This window comes from Myotis myotis, unplaced genomic scaffold, assembly GCF_014108235.1.
Source record: "Myotis myotis isolate mMyoMyo1 unplaced genomic scaffold, mMyoMyo1.p scaffold_m19_p_15, whole genome shotgun sequence".
Taxonomy (NCBI): domain Eukaryota; kingdom Metazoa; phylum Chordata; class Mammalia; order Chiroptera; family Vespertilionidae; genus Myotis; species Myotis myotis.
The window spans coordinates 6,574,954-6,588,788 of record NW_023416319.1 but is presented as its reverse complement, the minus strand read 5'-3'; the positions used below and the strand labels follow the sequence as shown (position 1 = coordinate 6,588,788).

Here is a 13,835-nt window from a genome sequence, read left to right as displayed (position 1 = left end):
TCTAGGGATAACCATTTCAGACGGTTAGGTACTTACAGAAATTAGTTCATTTCCTACCTGTAGCGGTTACCTCCCACCTTGAGTCACACTTCATTTTGTTCTTCGATGTACATCCACAGAATCCATACACGCCAACACTCTCCATCTGTGGGGGGTGGGGGGGGAGGAGAGTGTCACTGTGAAAATGTCACTTTGTCTGTCTGTTTCCAAGCTGCTCTCAAATCCTGTGCCCATGCTGGGGGTAGGTGGGCGGCCGAGGGGCCAGCTCCTGGCAGGCCTTTGCACGTACCACCTGCCTACTCGCTGTGTGGCCCGTGACAGGTGGTTGGTCCTGAGTCTCTGATGTTTTTGTAAGATAACACCTTACTGCCCTGGCCGGTGTGGCTCAGTGGATAGAGCATCAGCCTGCACACTAAAGGTCCCGGGTTCGATTCTGGTCAAGGGCACATGCCCGGGTTCCAGGCTCGATCCCCAGTAAGGAGCATCATCAATCAATGATTCTCTCTCGTCACTGATGCTTCTATCTCTCCCTCTCTCTTCCTCTCGGAAATCAATAAAAACATTTTTTTTAAAGATAATGCCTTACTCCTTAAAGTGAGAAAAAAATGGGAGTATCATGATCACCGGAAAGCGAGCAAAGGTAAAGGAGTGTGGGCCATTAAGAGCTGCCCAAATTGAGAATCTGTGCCCTTGCTTCCCAAGGCCCACTTGACAAAGCCACCACACCACAGCACATCCAGGCCCTCTGTACAGGCCCGACTCCTGCTTATTCTCGAAGGACTGAGAATACGACAAGGAACGTGCAGGGGTGCAAAACAAGTTCCTAAACCCACGGTTGCATGAGTCAGCCTCTCTGCGGGGTGTCTGGTCCCTCTCGGGATTTCTGGAAGCCCCGAGAACCGTGGTGGGCGCCCGGTAGATGCGCAATAAACGTTTACTGCGTGGGAAAGCAATGCGGCCCGCAGTCCCGGGCTCAGGGCAGGCAGGAACTGTGCTTTGGGAAGGGCTCACATACTGGATTTGGAGAGTTTTACTTGTCTCTGAATTAAAGATGAGTAAGATCAAGCGGGCAGTTTGTGGCAGAGGATGCTTGTAACCTAGTCATCAGAGGGAAGGAAAAGAAAACAATCTTCGTTTGGGGCAGAAGGGGAGAGAAAATACGGGAAAATGTCCTTAATAACAGTAAATGGGGAAGAGAGAGAGAGAGAGCAGCTCATTGCGATGAAGCATTTAGTGCTTTTAAGCTAAATACCTCAGCATATTAAGCAAATAGAGAAAAGCCAGCTAGAAGATGTCAGCAAATTGAAGCGAACGGGGCTCAGAAAGCCGATAGGAGGTGCCTGGCTTTGACCCCTTTTCCCATCACATGCCTGGCCGCGCCTGCTTGTTTAGTGTTGCCTCTCCTCTCCAGCTGCGGCGCTTATTGAAAAGCTCTTGCTCCCTGCCTGGTTTTGGCACATTTTCTGCAGGTGCCTCCTACTGCGGCCACAATGGGCTGCCAGGGAGGTTTAGACCTGTCAACAGCTCCGGGGGAGGGGGTGGTGTGGTGGAGGGGGCGCAGCTATTGTCTTAAAGGGCCAGGGACATTGGGAACCTCCCCTCCGCGGAGCCCGCAGCACAGGCACCTGCTAATGAGACGAACCCTTTCTCTGGCTCCCTCTTTCTCTCTTTAATGATTTAACTTGATCGCTTTGGTTCCTTTCTGGAAGGGGAATTGCTCCATTGATCATCTAAAGTAATTGCCTGTAAAACATTGCCCTGCGACCACGACTACTTCCCTGGCTGAAAATGTCACAGCAATTGAAAAGCTCTCAGCCCAGTTCAAGAACGAAGTTGCTCGAGAGGGCAGTCCTCGCATGTGTCCTCAAGGACTGGCGTGTTCAGAGTTGCACGTTTAGGGTGGGACTGGTGGATTTTTAAGACAGAGAATTTCCCTTCCTGTCGTATAGTCTGATTTTGTGTGAGGCTGTGGAAAATTAACCAAACTGAACTTGAAACTTCCTCAACCCTAAAATTAGACGGTTCAGGGGAAGACACTGTTTTCTTTTCTTTGTTTTTTTTAATCCTCACCCAAGGATATTTTTCCATGGATTTTTAGAGAGAGTGGAAGAGAGAGGGAAAGACAGACAGAAACATCGATGTGAGAGAAACACATTGATTGGTTGCCTCCTCACATCCCTGACCAGGGCCTGAGCCGGGCAGAAGCCTGCAACCGAGGTGCATGTCCTTGACTCGAATCGAATCCAGGACCCTCGGTCTGCAGGCTGATGCTCTATCCACTGAGCCAAACCGGCTGGGGGGACGTTATTTTCTGAATCACCCAGGCCATTCTTTTCTGGGAAGCCCTGAATTCGGAGGGATGGCCATGTGGGTCAAGTGTGATTTAGGAAAGCGTCTTCGTTTCATCACACAGGAAGACAGTGTCTTTGTCCAGGGGGTAGCAGGGGCCTTGGTTTAGGAGAGGAATGATGCTCTAATTGGGTGAGATTTGCTGATTCTTCAGACCTGTCACTTGGCGGCAGCAGCGACACACTGTAGGAAGGGGATGACACGCTTAAGTAGTTTCCGTGAATACTTTATTAGTCATTGCCATGCCAATGCGAGGGTGTAATTCACCTGGGGAAAATCACTTTGTTGTCGGCATCAGCCTGCCAGCAAAATAAACAGCTGCTGGCGATGGTTTCATCTTCCTCTGACAGGTGAAAGCCTAAGTCTGTGTGGGAATAAGTAGACTTTTTCCATTTAATTGGTGGGAAGCACCACTTGCTAAGTGAGAGGCTGCCAGGTTCCCAATGTTACTAATTTGGGAACAAAGCTTCAGGTGAGTCACCTCCCAGCAGAATGAGCCATGAATATTTCTTGTAGCTGATGAAGTGAGCAGCAGGCATGCTTAATACTGTATTTTAAAAAAAGGACGAAAACATCTGCCAGGCAATCTACCCGACAAACAAGAGAGAGTGTGGAGCAGTCAGCTACAAAAGGCCGTTTAAAAGGGTGAATCTGAAGACAGCTGAACAATGTTTTCCATATAAGCCTTCTGAAAGGCCATGGTGCGAGTTTCATAACTTGTTAGTAGATGCAGCAGGGTTGTTGTTTTTTCCCTTGGAATTTACAAATTTTGGATTTTATATTTTTAAATCTTGTAATATTGTCAGAATATACAGCTATTCCGCTAGGGCGATTACATATATTACACCAAAATGTGCTGTATATAATAAAAAGTATTTTTCCTTTACCGACCCACATAGTGAATATAACTTTTAAATTCCTTACATTTAAACCCATTAACTAAATTGATTCCTGAGTATGAAGAATTATGTTGGCAGTCTTTCACACACAACAGTTTTGTTTTGTCTTTCTGGGTAGGGGAGGTGAAGTCTGTGCTTGCATAGCGTGTACGGAAAGGTCTTTTATCTTTGTCTGTAAAATGATGGTGTGGAAGTAAACGACCCCAAAAGTTCTGCCTGGCGGTATGATTTCCTTGTCTATAGAAATGACTCTGAAATGACCAATGGATGAGTGGTAAATATGCCCAGTTATTTCTAGCAGCTTTGCCTGTTAGATAGGCAGCCAAGACAAAGTAAAAGTGGGTTGAGTTAAGCCCCTGCAGCCAAGACAGGACAGCCTACTACCAAGGCCAGAATCGCAACGCCCTGTAAAGACCCTCCGGGAAGCAGGAACGCACAGGGAAGGTGGTGGGGGCAGCCGGAGCGCCGGCGGGTGGCCGCCTGCCGCTGGGGCTCCGGCCGCTTGTCCTCCGCATGAACTCCCAGAGTGAGAGCTTGAATGGATGGTGTTAACACTTCTGGAGGGGAAAGCACATTCACAGAGGAAAACACAAGCACGTCCTCAGTGGAAGGAATGTCTCCCTGACAGCAGCCACAAGACTGGTTTCACTTTTGCATCCTCTTCTTTGGTTTGTTTGCACGCGATGCCAGAGGTCTGCATGGAACTCCCAACCAAGTTCACAGACAACCAAATGGAGCGTCACAGTCCCATGCCTCACGGACCTTTGTGGCACGTTTGAAACCACCTGACTTCACGAGGTAGAATTCACCTTGAATTAAGTTTGTTCCAACTTCATACCAAATAGAATTTGTCACGATGTTGGGCGTGCATTTAAAAATGACAGAATGTGTTTTAAAATGCTACATCATTCCTCTGTCCACGCACACCTCGCTGATGAAATGTGCGCACAGCGGTGAGAATTACACCCTGGGTTCCAGAGCGACTGTCTGAAGGGGAAGAGCTAGCACTCCTCATAACCGGATCTGTGGATTTACTTATGGAGGGAGAGCCACAGACCTTTCAACCTGAGCCCTCATTTACTTGGTGTTTACACTTGTTACCAACACGTATCTCGGCCGCCGAAAGTTAACCCACAGAAAGGGTGAGATTCCTCATACTTAAATAAAAAGTTCACATCGGGCTGCGGGGTAACAGTACCTGTTGAAAAGCCTGTATGTCCTATACAAGGTGTCCTTACTTTCCAGCTAGAAAATGATGTGACTTTGAACTCGGCTTTATAGCTCCTGAATTAATATAGAACGGCTGGCTATGGGAAGAAAAAGGGCTATTTTATGCCTTAATAGAATGCATGGGGTCATAATAAATGAACGTTTCAGCTGCAGTTGGTGTGACTAAGTCAGACCCCACTCCCCTCCCCCACGAAGAGCCTGGTCTACTTTTTTTGTTCCTTGCAATCTTCTTAGAATTACACGCTGCAAAGTTTCCTTTCTTTCAAAAGTCAGAAAGCACAAAACAGCTGGAGGAGGGTTCCCATACTGTGTTTCTCCAGTTTGATACAAGATCACACCCTTTTCTTCCAACCAGGTCCTTCCAGAGTTACAACTTATTTTAAAGTGCATCTGAAAGAGGTGCACTTTAGTAATACCACTCGTATGACTGATCCAAAGGACTGGTTTTGGGTGCCTACCATAAAAAACCTAAAACTTCACCTACACATGCTGTCAAAAATAGATGAGATGGGATGGCATCAGGTGTATAGTCCTAAAGCCTGAATTTGGAGAGTAAGGTGAATCTCTCATAAACACAGCAATGGTGTGGGCTGATACTGATGTGTCAGCCGACCGAGCCTTAACCCCGGGGGTACAGGCGTGTGTGTGTGTGTGTGTGTGTGTAATTCTCTATCTGATCCACCAGCCAGGGTCTAGTTTTGTGCCAAGGAGGTTTGTGCCTTTTTCTTAGCATTAAAGCTTGAAAAAAGAGCGTGAAAAGTTCAAGGAATGCCCCTGGTGAGTTAGAGTCAAACCCAGAAAACATACACAGGGAAAAATAAAAATGGTTACTTTTAGTTTTAAAAAGCACAAAGCCTCACATGGTGATGCCTTTGTTCTCATATAACAAATAATACTTGAAGATAAAGTCTATTGCAAAAATACATTCAAAGAGATCTTATAATTTTGAATTCTTCATTTTGCTTGTATTGCCTGCTTTTGCAGATTTATAATTATCTCAGAAAAGACAACTAATTTTCTAACAATGGGTTTATGAGAAATACACTGAAAATAATTATTAACCAAACAGATAATATATTTCTTTCAATGGTCTCAGTTAAGCATTCAAAATGGCTGTGTTTTCAGTAAAGTAATAAGTGGTATATAGGACAATATTCCTTTAAAGCCTGATAAACATACATTTTATTTATTTCAAATACCATACTTTAAAAAAAAAGTTATTTTTGTGTTCTTACTCTACAAAACACCGTCGTTGATCCTTACCCTACAAAAGACAGTCTTGGGTTTTGTATTCTCAACATCAGCACAGGAGCTGTATATTTTCCTTATGTGCTGTCAGCCTGGCTGTAAAGAAAAGAAAGCATCTATGACTCGACACCAAAGTTTAGGGCAGACACACAAGTTCATAAAAATTCCAATGGGTGTTGGCATGGAATGATTTTACATCAAAAGGAAATTTGGTACTAGATCCCTCCAACAGAAACTCCACATTTAAAATATGAGAGGTAGACCAATTCTTTAGAAAACACAGCTATCTAAGGTTAACTGAGACACCTCTCCTCTGTGAAATGCCCTGCTTCATGAATCTGGCTCACAATCTTCTCTATTTTTCAAATCCCCATAAAGATGATAAGAAGAGAGTGCAAATATTTGACCATGAACTTTGGGAAAGATGGTTACCTGGAGTAGCTCAGGGATAGTTCAAGTCACTCGGATGCTCATAAATCAATTCAGACTTTTACAGCAGTCTAACAGCGGCTGTTGAACAAGAGGAGCTCCTACGGGGAGTTTCCAAGTTCCGACAAGGGCAGGGGGAGAGAGTGGGCCCTGGGTTCTCACGTCGCCTCCTTTGGCCCTATCTCCAGGCACACAAACAGAATCGGACGGAGATCAGGGCAAGCACCCAGACACTTCTCATCCAAACCTCACTCTGGCCTCAGTTATTTATTTCAAGTGAAAGTGCCATCACACAAAGTCATCCTAATATACAGGGGTGGGCAACAATAGGTCTACAGTTGTTCGTCTGGAAAATAATAAAATAATTAATAAATGATAACACAAGAATAAACTGTTTTGCATACTCACAACTGTAATCCTCTGTTGCCCACACCTGTACATCAGCTCTTTTTTTCCCCTACTTTTGTTAAAATTGAGATAATCAAGCTTAAGATTTAACTAGGTACAGAAAACTTTTTTAAGTACCCCAATAAGCTGTTTAAGATATAGTTGCTACCTTTTGATTATTGGTGATTGGATCGTCTATAAACAAAAGTTTGTGATAGAAAATTCTTAAGAAGTTCTAATTTATGAAAGTACCAATGTGGGTTTTTTTTTATTTTTTTAGAAAGAAAATTTGATATAAAGCAAATTACTACCACCACCCAACACCATGAACACAATAAGAATAACTTTCAAATACACCAAAGAAACAAACCCACAAAGCTAGTCTGGTCTTGGATTACATCAACTCTTTATTTCTGTCTGAGTACGACTGTTAGATTCTCCTGCACTTTCCTTTTCCTTCCTATGCCCACACTGAGGCACTGAAAATAATCTGCTGCCTATAGCCTAAGCCGAAGACAGGCATCACTGAAAACATATTAAAAATTATTTCTACTTTAGAAATAACATTTTAGTCTTTCATCCTTACTAAGTCTCTCAAGTATTAGTGGAAACATTATTTTTTCTGGGGAACTGATTCTGATCAGTACTACTTTTATTTCTACATATCCATCTAAGGTGTTGAATGCACAATCACAAAAAGTAATAATTGCATTATTTAATTAAAAACAGGATCCATTATCCCTTGTTAACATACAATACAATTCTGTGTATTTTTTTAATTGTACAGAAATTTAATTAAACATTAGACTGGCAATAGAGATCCATCCACAAGTGTCACCTTAAATAATTTTGGGAGTAAATAGGGCTCCAGTGGTCATTTTAAATGATTGTCACATATAAAAGAGATGCAGTAAAACCAAATAAATATTGAGAAATTGGTCTAAAATTATTTTGTTAAAAATTCCTGGAAATTGACTCCCCCAAAAATCACAATTCTTCAGGAAATAATTCTCATCTGTGTCTGTGACTAGCATTTTTTAAAAATATTCAAAAAATGAAATTCTCCAACTTCTAAACAGGGCAACAACAACAACAAAAAAAGGCAAATCAAGGAAGAAAAAGAGAATAACAATAATAAAAGATAAGCCTACCCTTTGCCAATAACAAATGAAAAGAGTCAAGACCTAAATGTGACAACTTAATTTTTTGCCATTTCGAAGGCTAACAATACTATAAGATTCATGGCCAGCCAGTGACAGTCTTTTCATTTTGCTAATAAGAAACAGATAATTCCTCTTAAGCAGATTAACTTAAAGTACATTTTCAGGGAAGCTAAAATCCCCTTCAATCAGGGTCTTAAGTTTAATTATAAAAGTCAAACAATTTATTAGCTCTCATTTAAGTGCAACAACAAAATAGGTGGGCACACAACTCTCAGGGGCCAGGAGGCAACCAAATCAAGATTTGCTGCAGTAACAGAAAACATTTTTAGCCATAACTTGATAAACATCTAACCGGCCCACTTGACTAGGATTCTTCCCCTCTTTCTTCTTTGCTGCCCCCTATATGGAAATAGGGTTAACATTTTCTTTATTCACAGTAAATGCAATGATTGTTTTTAATTTTTACTACTTTTATATTAAGAAAAGAAGTAAACACACACACAAAGCAAAGAAGTAAAAATTAGAAAACCTGCCTTTTGTAGGATATTGTATACGTATTTGCTTTACTAGTCCCCTAATTTTGTCATTAAAAATACTCTTAAATTGTATCTACTTCTAAAAATAAAAAATAAAAAAATTTATTTTAAAGTGGCAAAAAATAAAAATAAAAAGGTAAAATAGCTTGCTTAAAGGATTTCTTTTGCCTGATTTCTTCCTTTTTTCTTTACTGTCTGAACTCACTGGATAATTGCCGTATTTCCAGTTTCATTCTGCCTATAGAGAAACTGTGTGTCTATACCTTGAAAAATACCAATTAAACTGCCAGCAGTAGCATCTCCAACAGTATCTTTTGGTCTTCAGTGTCAAAGCCCTTTGAACAAATGACCGGAAGGCTAAATCTAAAACAGCCTTTGACAAGAATGCCAGCTTTGAGCACTCACTTTAGGACTAAGGCTCCAGCTTACTGCTTTACTTGGGAAGCAAGAGAGAAATAACCCATCCACTTTATAATCTGCACAAATGGTAAAGGTTAAAATAAAAGTGAAAGATTACCAGAAGGTCACTAATATTGTTTTGAAAGGGAGGGGGAAGTTCCTCTTATCATTTAATTCAATTCCATCCAAATTTCTGTACAAAGCTAAACAAAAGATTTCAAATATTGCAAAACTGCTAAAAATGCTACATTTTCCTTTTCCTCAATTTCTGTGGTAATAATGATACCATGTACTGTATGCTGGGCCCAGTGGGGAAAAGTTCACATGGATTTTTAAATTTAATCTCATAGCAATCCTATGAAATTGAAAATATTAGCAATGGGGAAATGGGCTCAGAGAGTTTTAGAAACTTGCACAAGGTCACACAGCTGGGAGCTGAAAGAGTTCGAACTTGGACCCATGGGGTCTGATTTCAAGACCCCATGCTTCTGGGCCATCTTGGCTGCTTCTGTTATCAAACCACTCCTGGGTGAAGCATTAGCTATTCTCTTTTTGACAGGATCCATGAAGAAAGCTTGTAGAGCAGTGGTTTCAACCTTGGCTGCCCATTGATATCACATATAAAAAAATACTTGCCCTAACCGGTTTGGCTCAGTGGATAGAGTGTTGGCCTGCGGACTCAAGGGTCCCAGGTTCGATTCCGGTCAAGGGCATGTACCTTGGTTGCAGGCACATCCCCAGTAGGGAGTATGCAGGAGGCATCTGATCGATGCTTCTCTCTCATCGATGTTTCTAACTCTCTATCCCTCTCCCTTCATCTCTGTAAAACAATCAATAAAACATATTATTTTTAAAAAGCTTAAAAAATAAAATAAAATAAAAAAAATACTTATGCTGGGCCCCACCCCTAGAGATTCTGACTTAATAGGTCTGGGGTAGGGCCCAGGCATCAGTAATCTTCAGTACTCACCCTACCAGTGAATAAAATAGAGAATCCTTCTCTTTGCGATGCTTAAATTCAAATGGTGCTTAGATTCTAGAAGAATCTAGTAGAATCCCCAGATGATTCTAATGTGCAGCCCAGAGTGAGAACCAGGGGTCACATTAATATTACCACTTATCCAGGCTCCTTGCTCCAAGCCCTCAATGGAAGCAACTCAACTGGCAGAGAATGGGAGAGAGTCCAGCAATAGCTGACACGAGACGGTAGACTTTTACTTAGAGAGTTCCAGATCTGAGAAGCAGTGGAGCACCACGGAAAATGCATGGACACTGGAGTGGTCAGACCTGAGTTCAAATTCCAACTCTACTCTTTATTAACTGTGTAACCTTGGGCCGGCCACTTGCCTTTTGTGGTTGTTCTACAGATGCGATGGGATGATATGAGAAAAGCCCCAGGCATATAACATTGCTCTATATCAATGGTAGTTGCTTCTGTGGTTGTTGTTGTTATTATTACTACAATGGTAATGACTACTGCCAGGAGGCATTAGGAGTGAAAAAAATCAAATTACAGAAAAACATTTTTTATTAGTCAAATAATTCCTGCTTTTATTACTTAGCATTTAATTTGCAGCTATTTATATTGCAAATTAGCTTGGCAATCATATTTCTCATTCATGACAACTGGGTAAGGGCAACATTATTACTCCCGTTCGCCACAAGAGGAAAAGACAACATATCCATCTATTCTGTCTCTAGTTTCTATGATTTTGTGATTAGACACCTGCAATCATGTTCATTAGTTCCCTATGAAAAATGATACTCAACGCAGATGGCAAATGCAGGAAAGAAGAATTAACAAGCACTTGATAGCAACCCCAAAATAACATCTACATAATCACTTCTGAACATTAAAGTCATGGCAAACAAGTTCCAATTTATATAAAGATGTCAGAAAGGATTAAGGAAAAATGAACAAATACATTTTTCTTTATCCTCATTCATTTAGGAAATGTCTGACATAGCTCAGAAATCCTATTTGAAATGCAGAAAGAGAATGGTTCATTTCCTCTAAGAAGGGTCTTCCATTAGCAGATAGGAAGACCCTAATATGTCCTGATATTTTATCTTAAACCAGAGCCACAAAGTAGAAGAGATCTAAGATGGAGAGACCCAATTCAGTAGTTCTCAATCAGGATCCCCAAGAAGCCCGTGGGCTGGGGGCAAGGGCCCCACAACTTCCAATGTACACCAAACACATTCCCAACACTGGAGAATGGCTTGCTCACAAATACCATCTCTTTGTCATATGTACGTTTCCATGAATGAGATACAAATGCCTCTAGACATACTACTGAATTCATAATCACTGTACATAACCACTATTACAGGGGGAGGAGAGTCCTCAATTTTCTGTTATTCAAAAGGAGTCTTCATCCAAAAGGTTAGGAAACACTGATCTAATACAGTCCCCTAATTTCACTGAATAGGTCTTAGAAGATATTGGGACAACTGGGATTCCTATAATCTAGGTTTTCTAATTCCCAAATGGTCTTTGTCCCACACCATACATCCCTTCCAATGGGAAGTTAACAGCCGTGGTCATGTCCTCTTCCTAATATCTCTTCTCTTTCTAAAAGAGGAGAGTATAGTCCTACCCACTGTCACTGGATATGTGCCAGAATTTTCTATATATCCTGAATCTGTCCTTTCTCTTCTTTTCCTTCCCCTGCTCAACTCTCCAGTTCATGCCTTTAGGGTTGGCAGCACTCCACCCCCTTTCAAGCTCCGATGCTCTGTAAGTGCCCTTGGACATTTAGTCTTACTATGAAGGTACTGAATAAGGAATGTGTTAAGTCTGTATAAAATATGCATATGTATGAATGTATTTTATAGTTAAAACCCCAGAACTTCTGTATCTATGGAAAATAAGAAAATTGGTATATTCGTGAATAATCATTTTATTTTCTCTGAACCTGTCAACACTAACAGGCACTTAAACCCCTAGCCTACCAACTTTTCAAAATGCTTTCACGTCTCTTATTTCAGTTTATTGTCCCAATTGGTCACTAAAATGTGTTACTGGAGCACAATCAGAACTTAAGTGCCATGACAAGTAGAAATGCTATCTATTTTATTCATAGTCCTCCCCCGCCCTCCACCCGCCCAATAGCTAAAACAGTGCCTGGCACATGGTAGGCATTCATTCAACTAATGTTTGTTGATTGACTGAATCAACCGTAAATAGGAATGACAGGTTTATTTATTCATCATTTAGCCTACAAGTAGTTTTATTTTTATTTGAGGGGATAGAATGATCTACAAGGAAAGAACTGAGTCCCTAATAATCTTTTCTGTCTTCAATTCTCCTCGTAATATTTGACTTAACATCCTTTCCTCAAATAATTTTAATGTAATTCTTCAAAATTATACAAGTAATACATTCATTTTAGGAAAATCAGAAACTACCAATAGATAAAAAGAAATAAAAGTTCCCTATATTCCCATAACCCAAGGAAGACACAATTAACATGCTCATGATATCCTTTCAGACTTTATCCTGTGTGCTCAGTACACACATAGACACACACACACAGCTGACATAGTTCCACAACTCTCTGTCCTAGATTCTATGATTTGGAGGTGTGTTTTTTTTTCTTCCATAAGCCCTTTTTTTGGGTCTCCTACAATAGCTCCTTATCCTCTTCCTATATCCTAAATATATTCCTTCCCCAACATTTAGATCCTGAGTTCAAGAGGATGTTTTCCCCTTTTCCTTCCAGAAGATTCATCTGTTCTTATTCAACTTTAAATTTGTTGTGGGTATCTTGTGTCTTCAGTTTTCCCTTTCCTCTGGGATACCAGAGTCCTACATGTCTAAAACCAAATGAATCCTGTTCCAACAAAACCAGATCACTCTTTCCCCCCATTTCTGTCAACTGTCACACAATTCTACAGGCTATCCTCAACAGTCACCTTTGGTCCCCCAACCTCAAAGCGATTTTCAGCCTTGCTTCGGATCATCTCTCTCACCCTTCTCTTCTCATTGCTACTATTATTGTTTAGGGCCTTACATCTGTATCATTTTCTGCCTGGGTCTCCTGCTTGTTGTATAACAAAACACCTATCAAAGTTACCCACGGCTGCCGGGTAACTTCCTAAAACACCACTTCCATCTTGCTATCCCATAGTCAGAAATGTGGGATGGCTGCCTACTCTTACAGAATGGTACTGCAGCTTCTTCACGGTCTCAGCTCAGACTACTTTTCCATCCTTATTTCTCATAATTCTTTAAAATAAACCTCTTGCTCCGGCCAGCCTGGTATCCTCAGTACTCACCCAACATCTGATTGTGAGTTAGGTATTTATGAAGTACTTATTATGTGTAAAAACCCTTCATTCACTCGACAGATATTTACTGAGCATCTATTCTATCAGGTAATGTGCTGTTGCTGGGGATGCAAAGGTGAACAAGACACACCAGGTGCCTGTCCTCATGGACCGTAGAGGCGAATGCGTTACAGAGAGGAGACTCTGAGACATGGTGGTCCCAGCTCAGGGTACATCCAGATGTTCCATTAAAATGTCAAATGAGTCGAGAAATCCCTGAGGGCTGAACGTTGTGGCCCAGGGGAAGGATTCAGAAGAAAGGAAGGGCAGAGTGAGGAGAGCTCGAGTGTGAGAAAAGGCTTCTCTGAAGTGGGACTCAACTTGGGCCTTAAAGGATGGGCTACTAGAAAAGGGGGTGCCCTCCATCCAGGGGGATGCGAGGAAAGGCACAAAGGCGGACCGGAAACAGCAGCAGCAATGGCAGGGGCTTATTCTGTACAAAGGTTCCCTCAACACCATTCAGCAGAGCCCATGCTCCCTCCCTGCGGCCCCGGGCTCCTGGGTGGATGTGAGTATGACTCAGGCTCGGCTCCTACATGCAGGGATGGCCATCCAGCCAGGAGGAGGAGGTAGGTCTGTGATGACTTACAGCGCCCTGGAAAGGGAGACATTCATCCCATCAGAGATTCGGGGAAAACGGGGAGAAAAGTTCAGGAGGAGGTAGCTGCCTGGGCCCCTACTGTAGTATTTATAGAATCAAATGTCTTTACAGAGGTACGTGCACCTACTGGAAATAACTATGTGGTTTCAAATGTTTTCTCACTCGTGTTCTCCTAAGTGACCAGTGAACCGGGCAGAGTAGGTAAGATGTGTTTTCCAGACGATCCAAGTGCGGCACAGACCGTGTAAGTGACCTGCTTAGG

The 13,835-nt window shown here is 41.9% G+C and overlaps 2 protein-coding genes across 5 annotated transcripts in view; both read right to left on the bottom strand.

Annotated features, from left to right (window-relative positions):
- SHTN1 (shootin 1) overlaps positions 1-13,835 on the bottom strand; it is a 136,831-nt gene that overhangs the window by 8,145 nt on the left and 114,851 nt on the right. Inside the window, exons 19-20 of one of the 2 annotated variants that reach the window (XR_004972101.1) lie at positions 5,742-5,822; positions 58-145 (exon numbers count right to left, since the gene is read on the bottom strand). The gene's annotated coding sequence lies outside the window, so the exon portion shown is untranslated. The remainder of the gene's footprint in view (positions 1-57; positions 146-5,741; positions 5,823-13,835) is intronic. The other variant, XR_004972102.1, reaches the window with a different exon arrangement.
- HSPA12A (heat shock protein family A (Hsp70) member 12A) overlaps positions 1-13,835 on the bottom strand; it is a 111,762-nt gene that overhangs the window by 95,975 nt on the left and 1,952 nt on the right. For 2 of the 3 annotated variants that reach the window (XM_036335850.1, XM_036335848.1), the window contains exon 2: positions 58-145. In XM_036335850.1, coding sequence (XP_036191743.1) covers positions 58-145 — 88 coding nt within the window. Of the gene's footprint in view, positions 1-57; positions 146-5,741; positions 5,823-13,835 lie in introns of all 3 variants that reach the window. The other variant, XM_036335849.1, reaches the window with a different exon arrangement.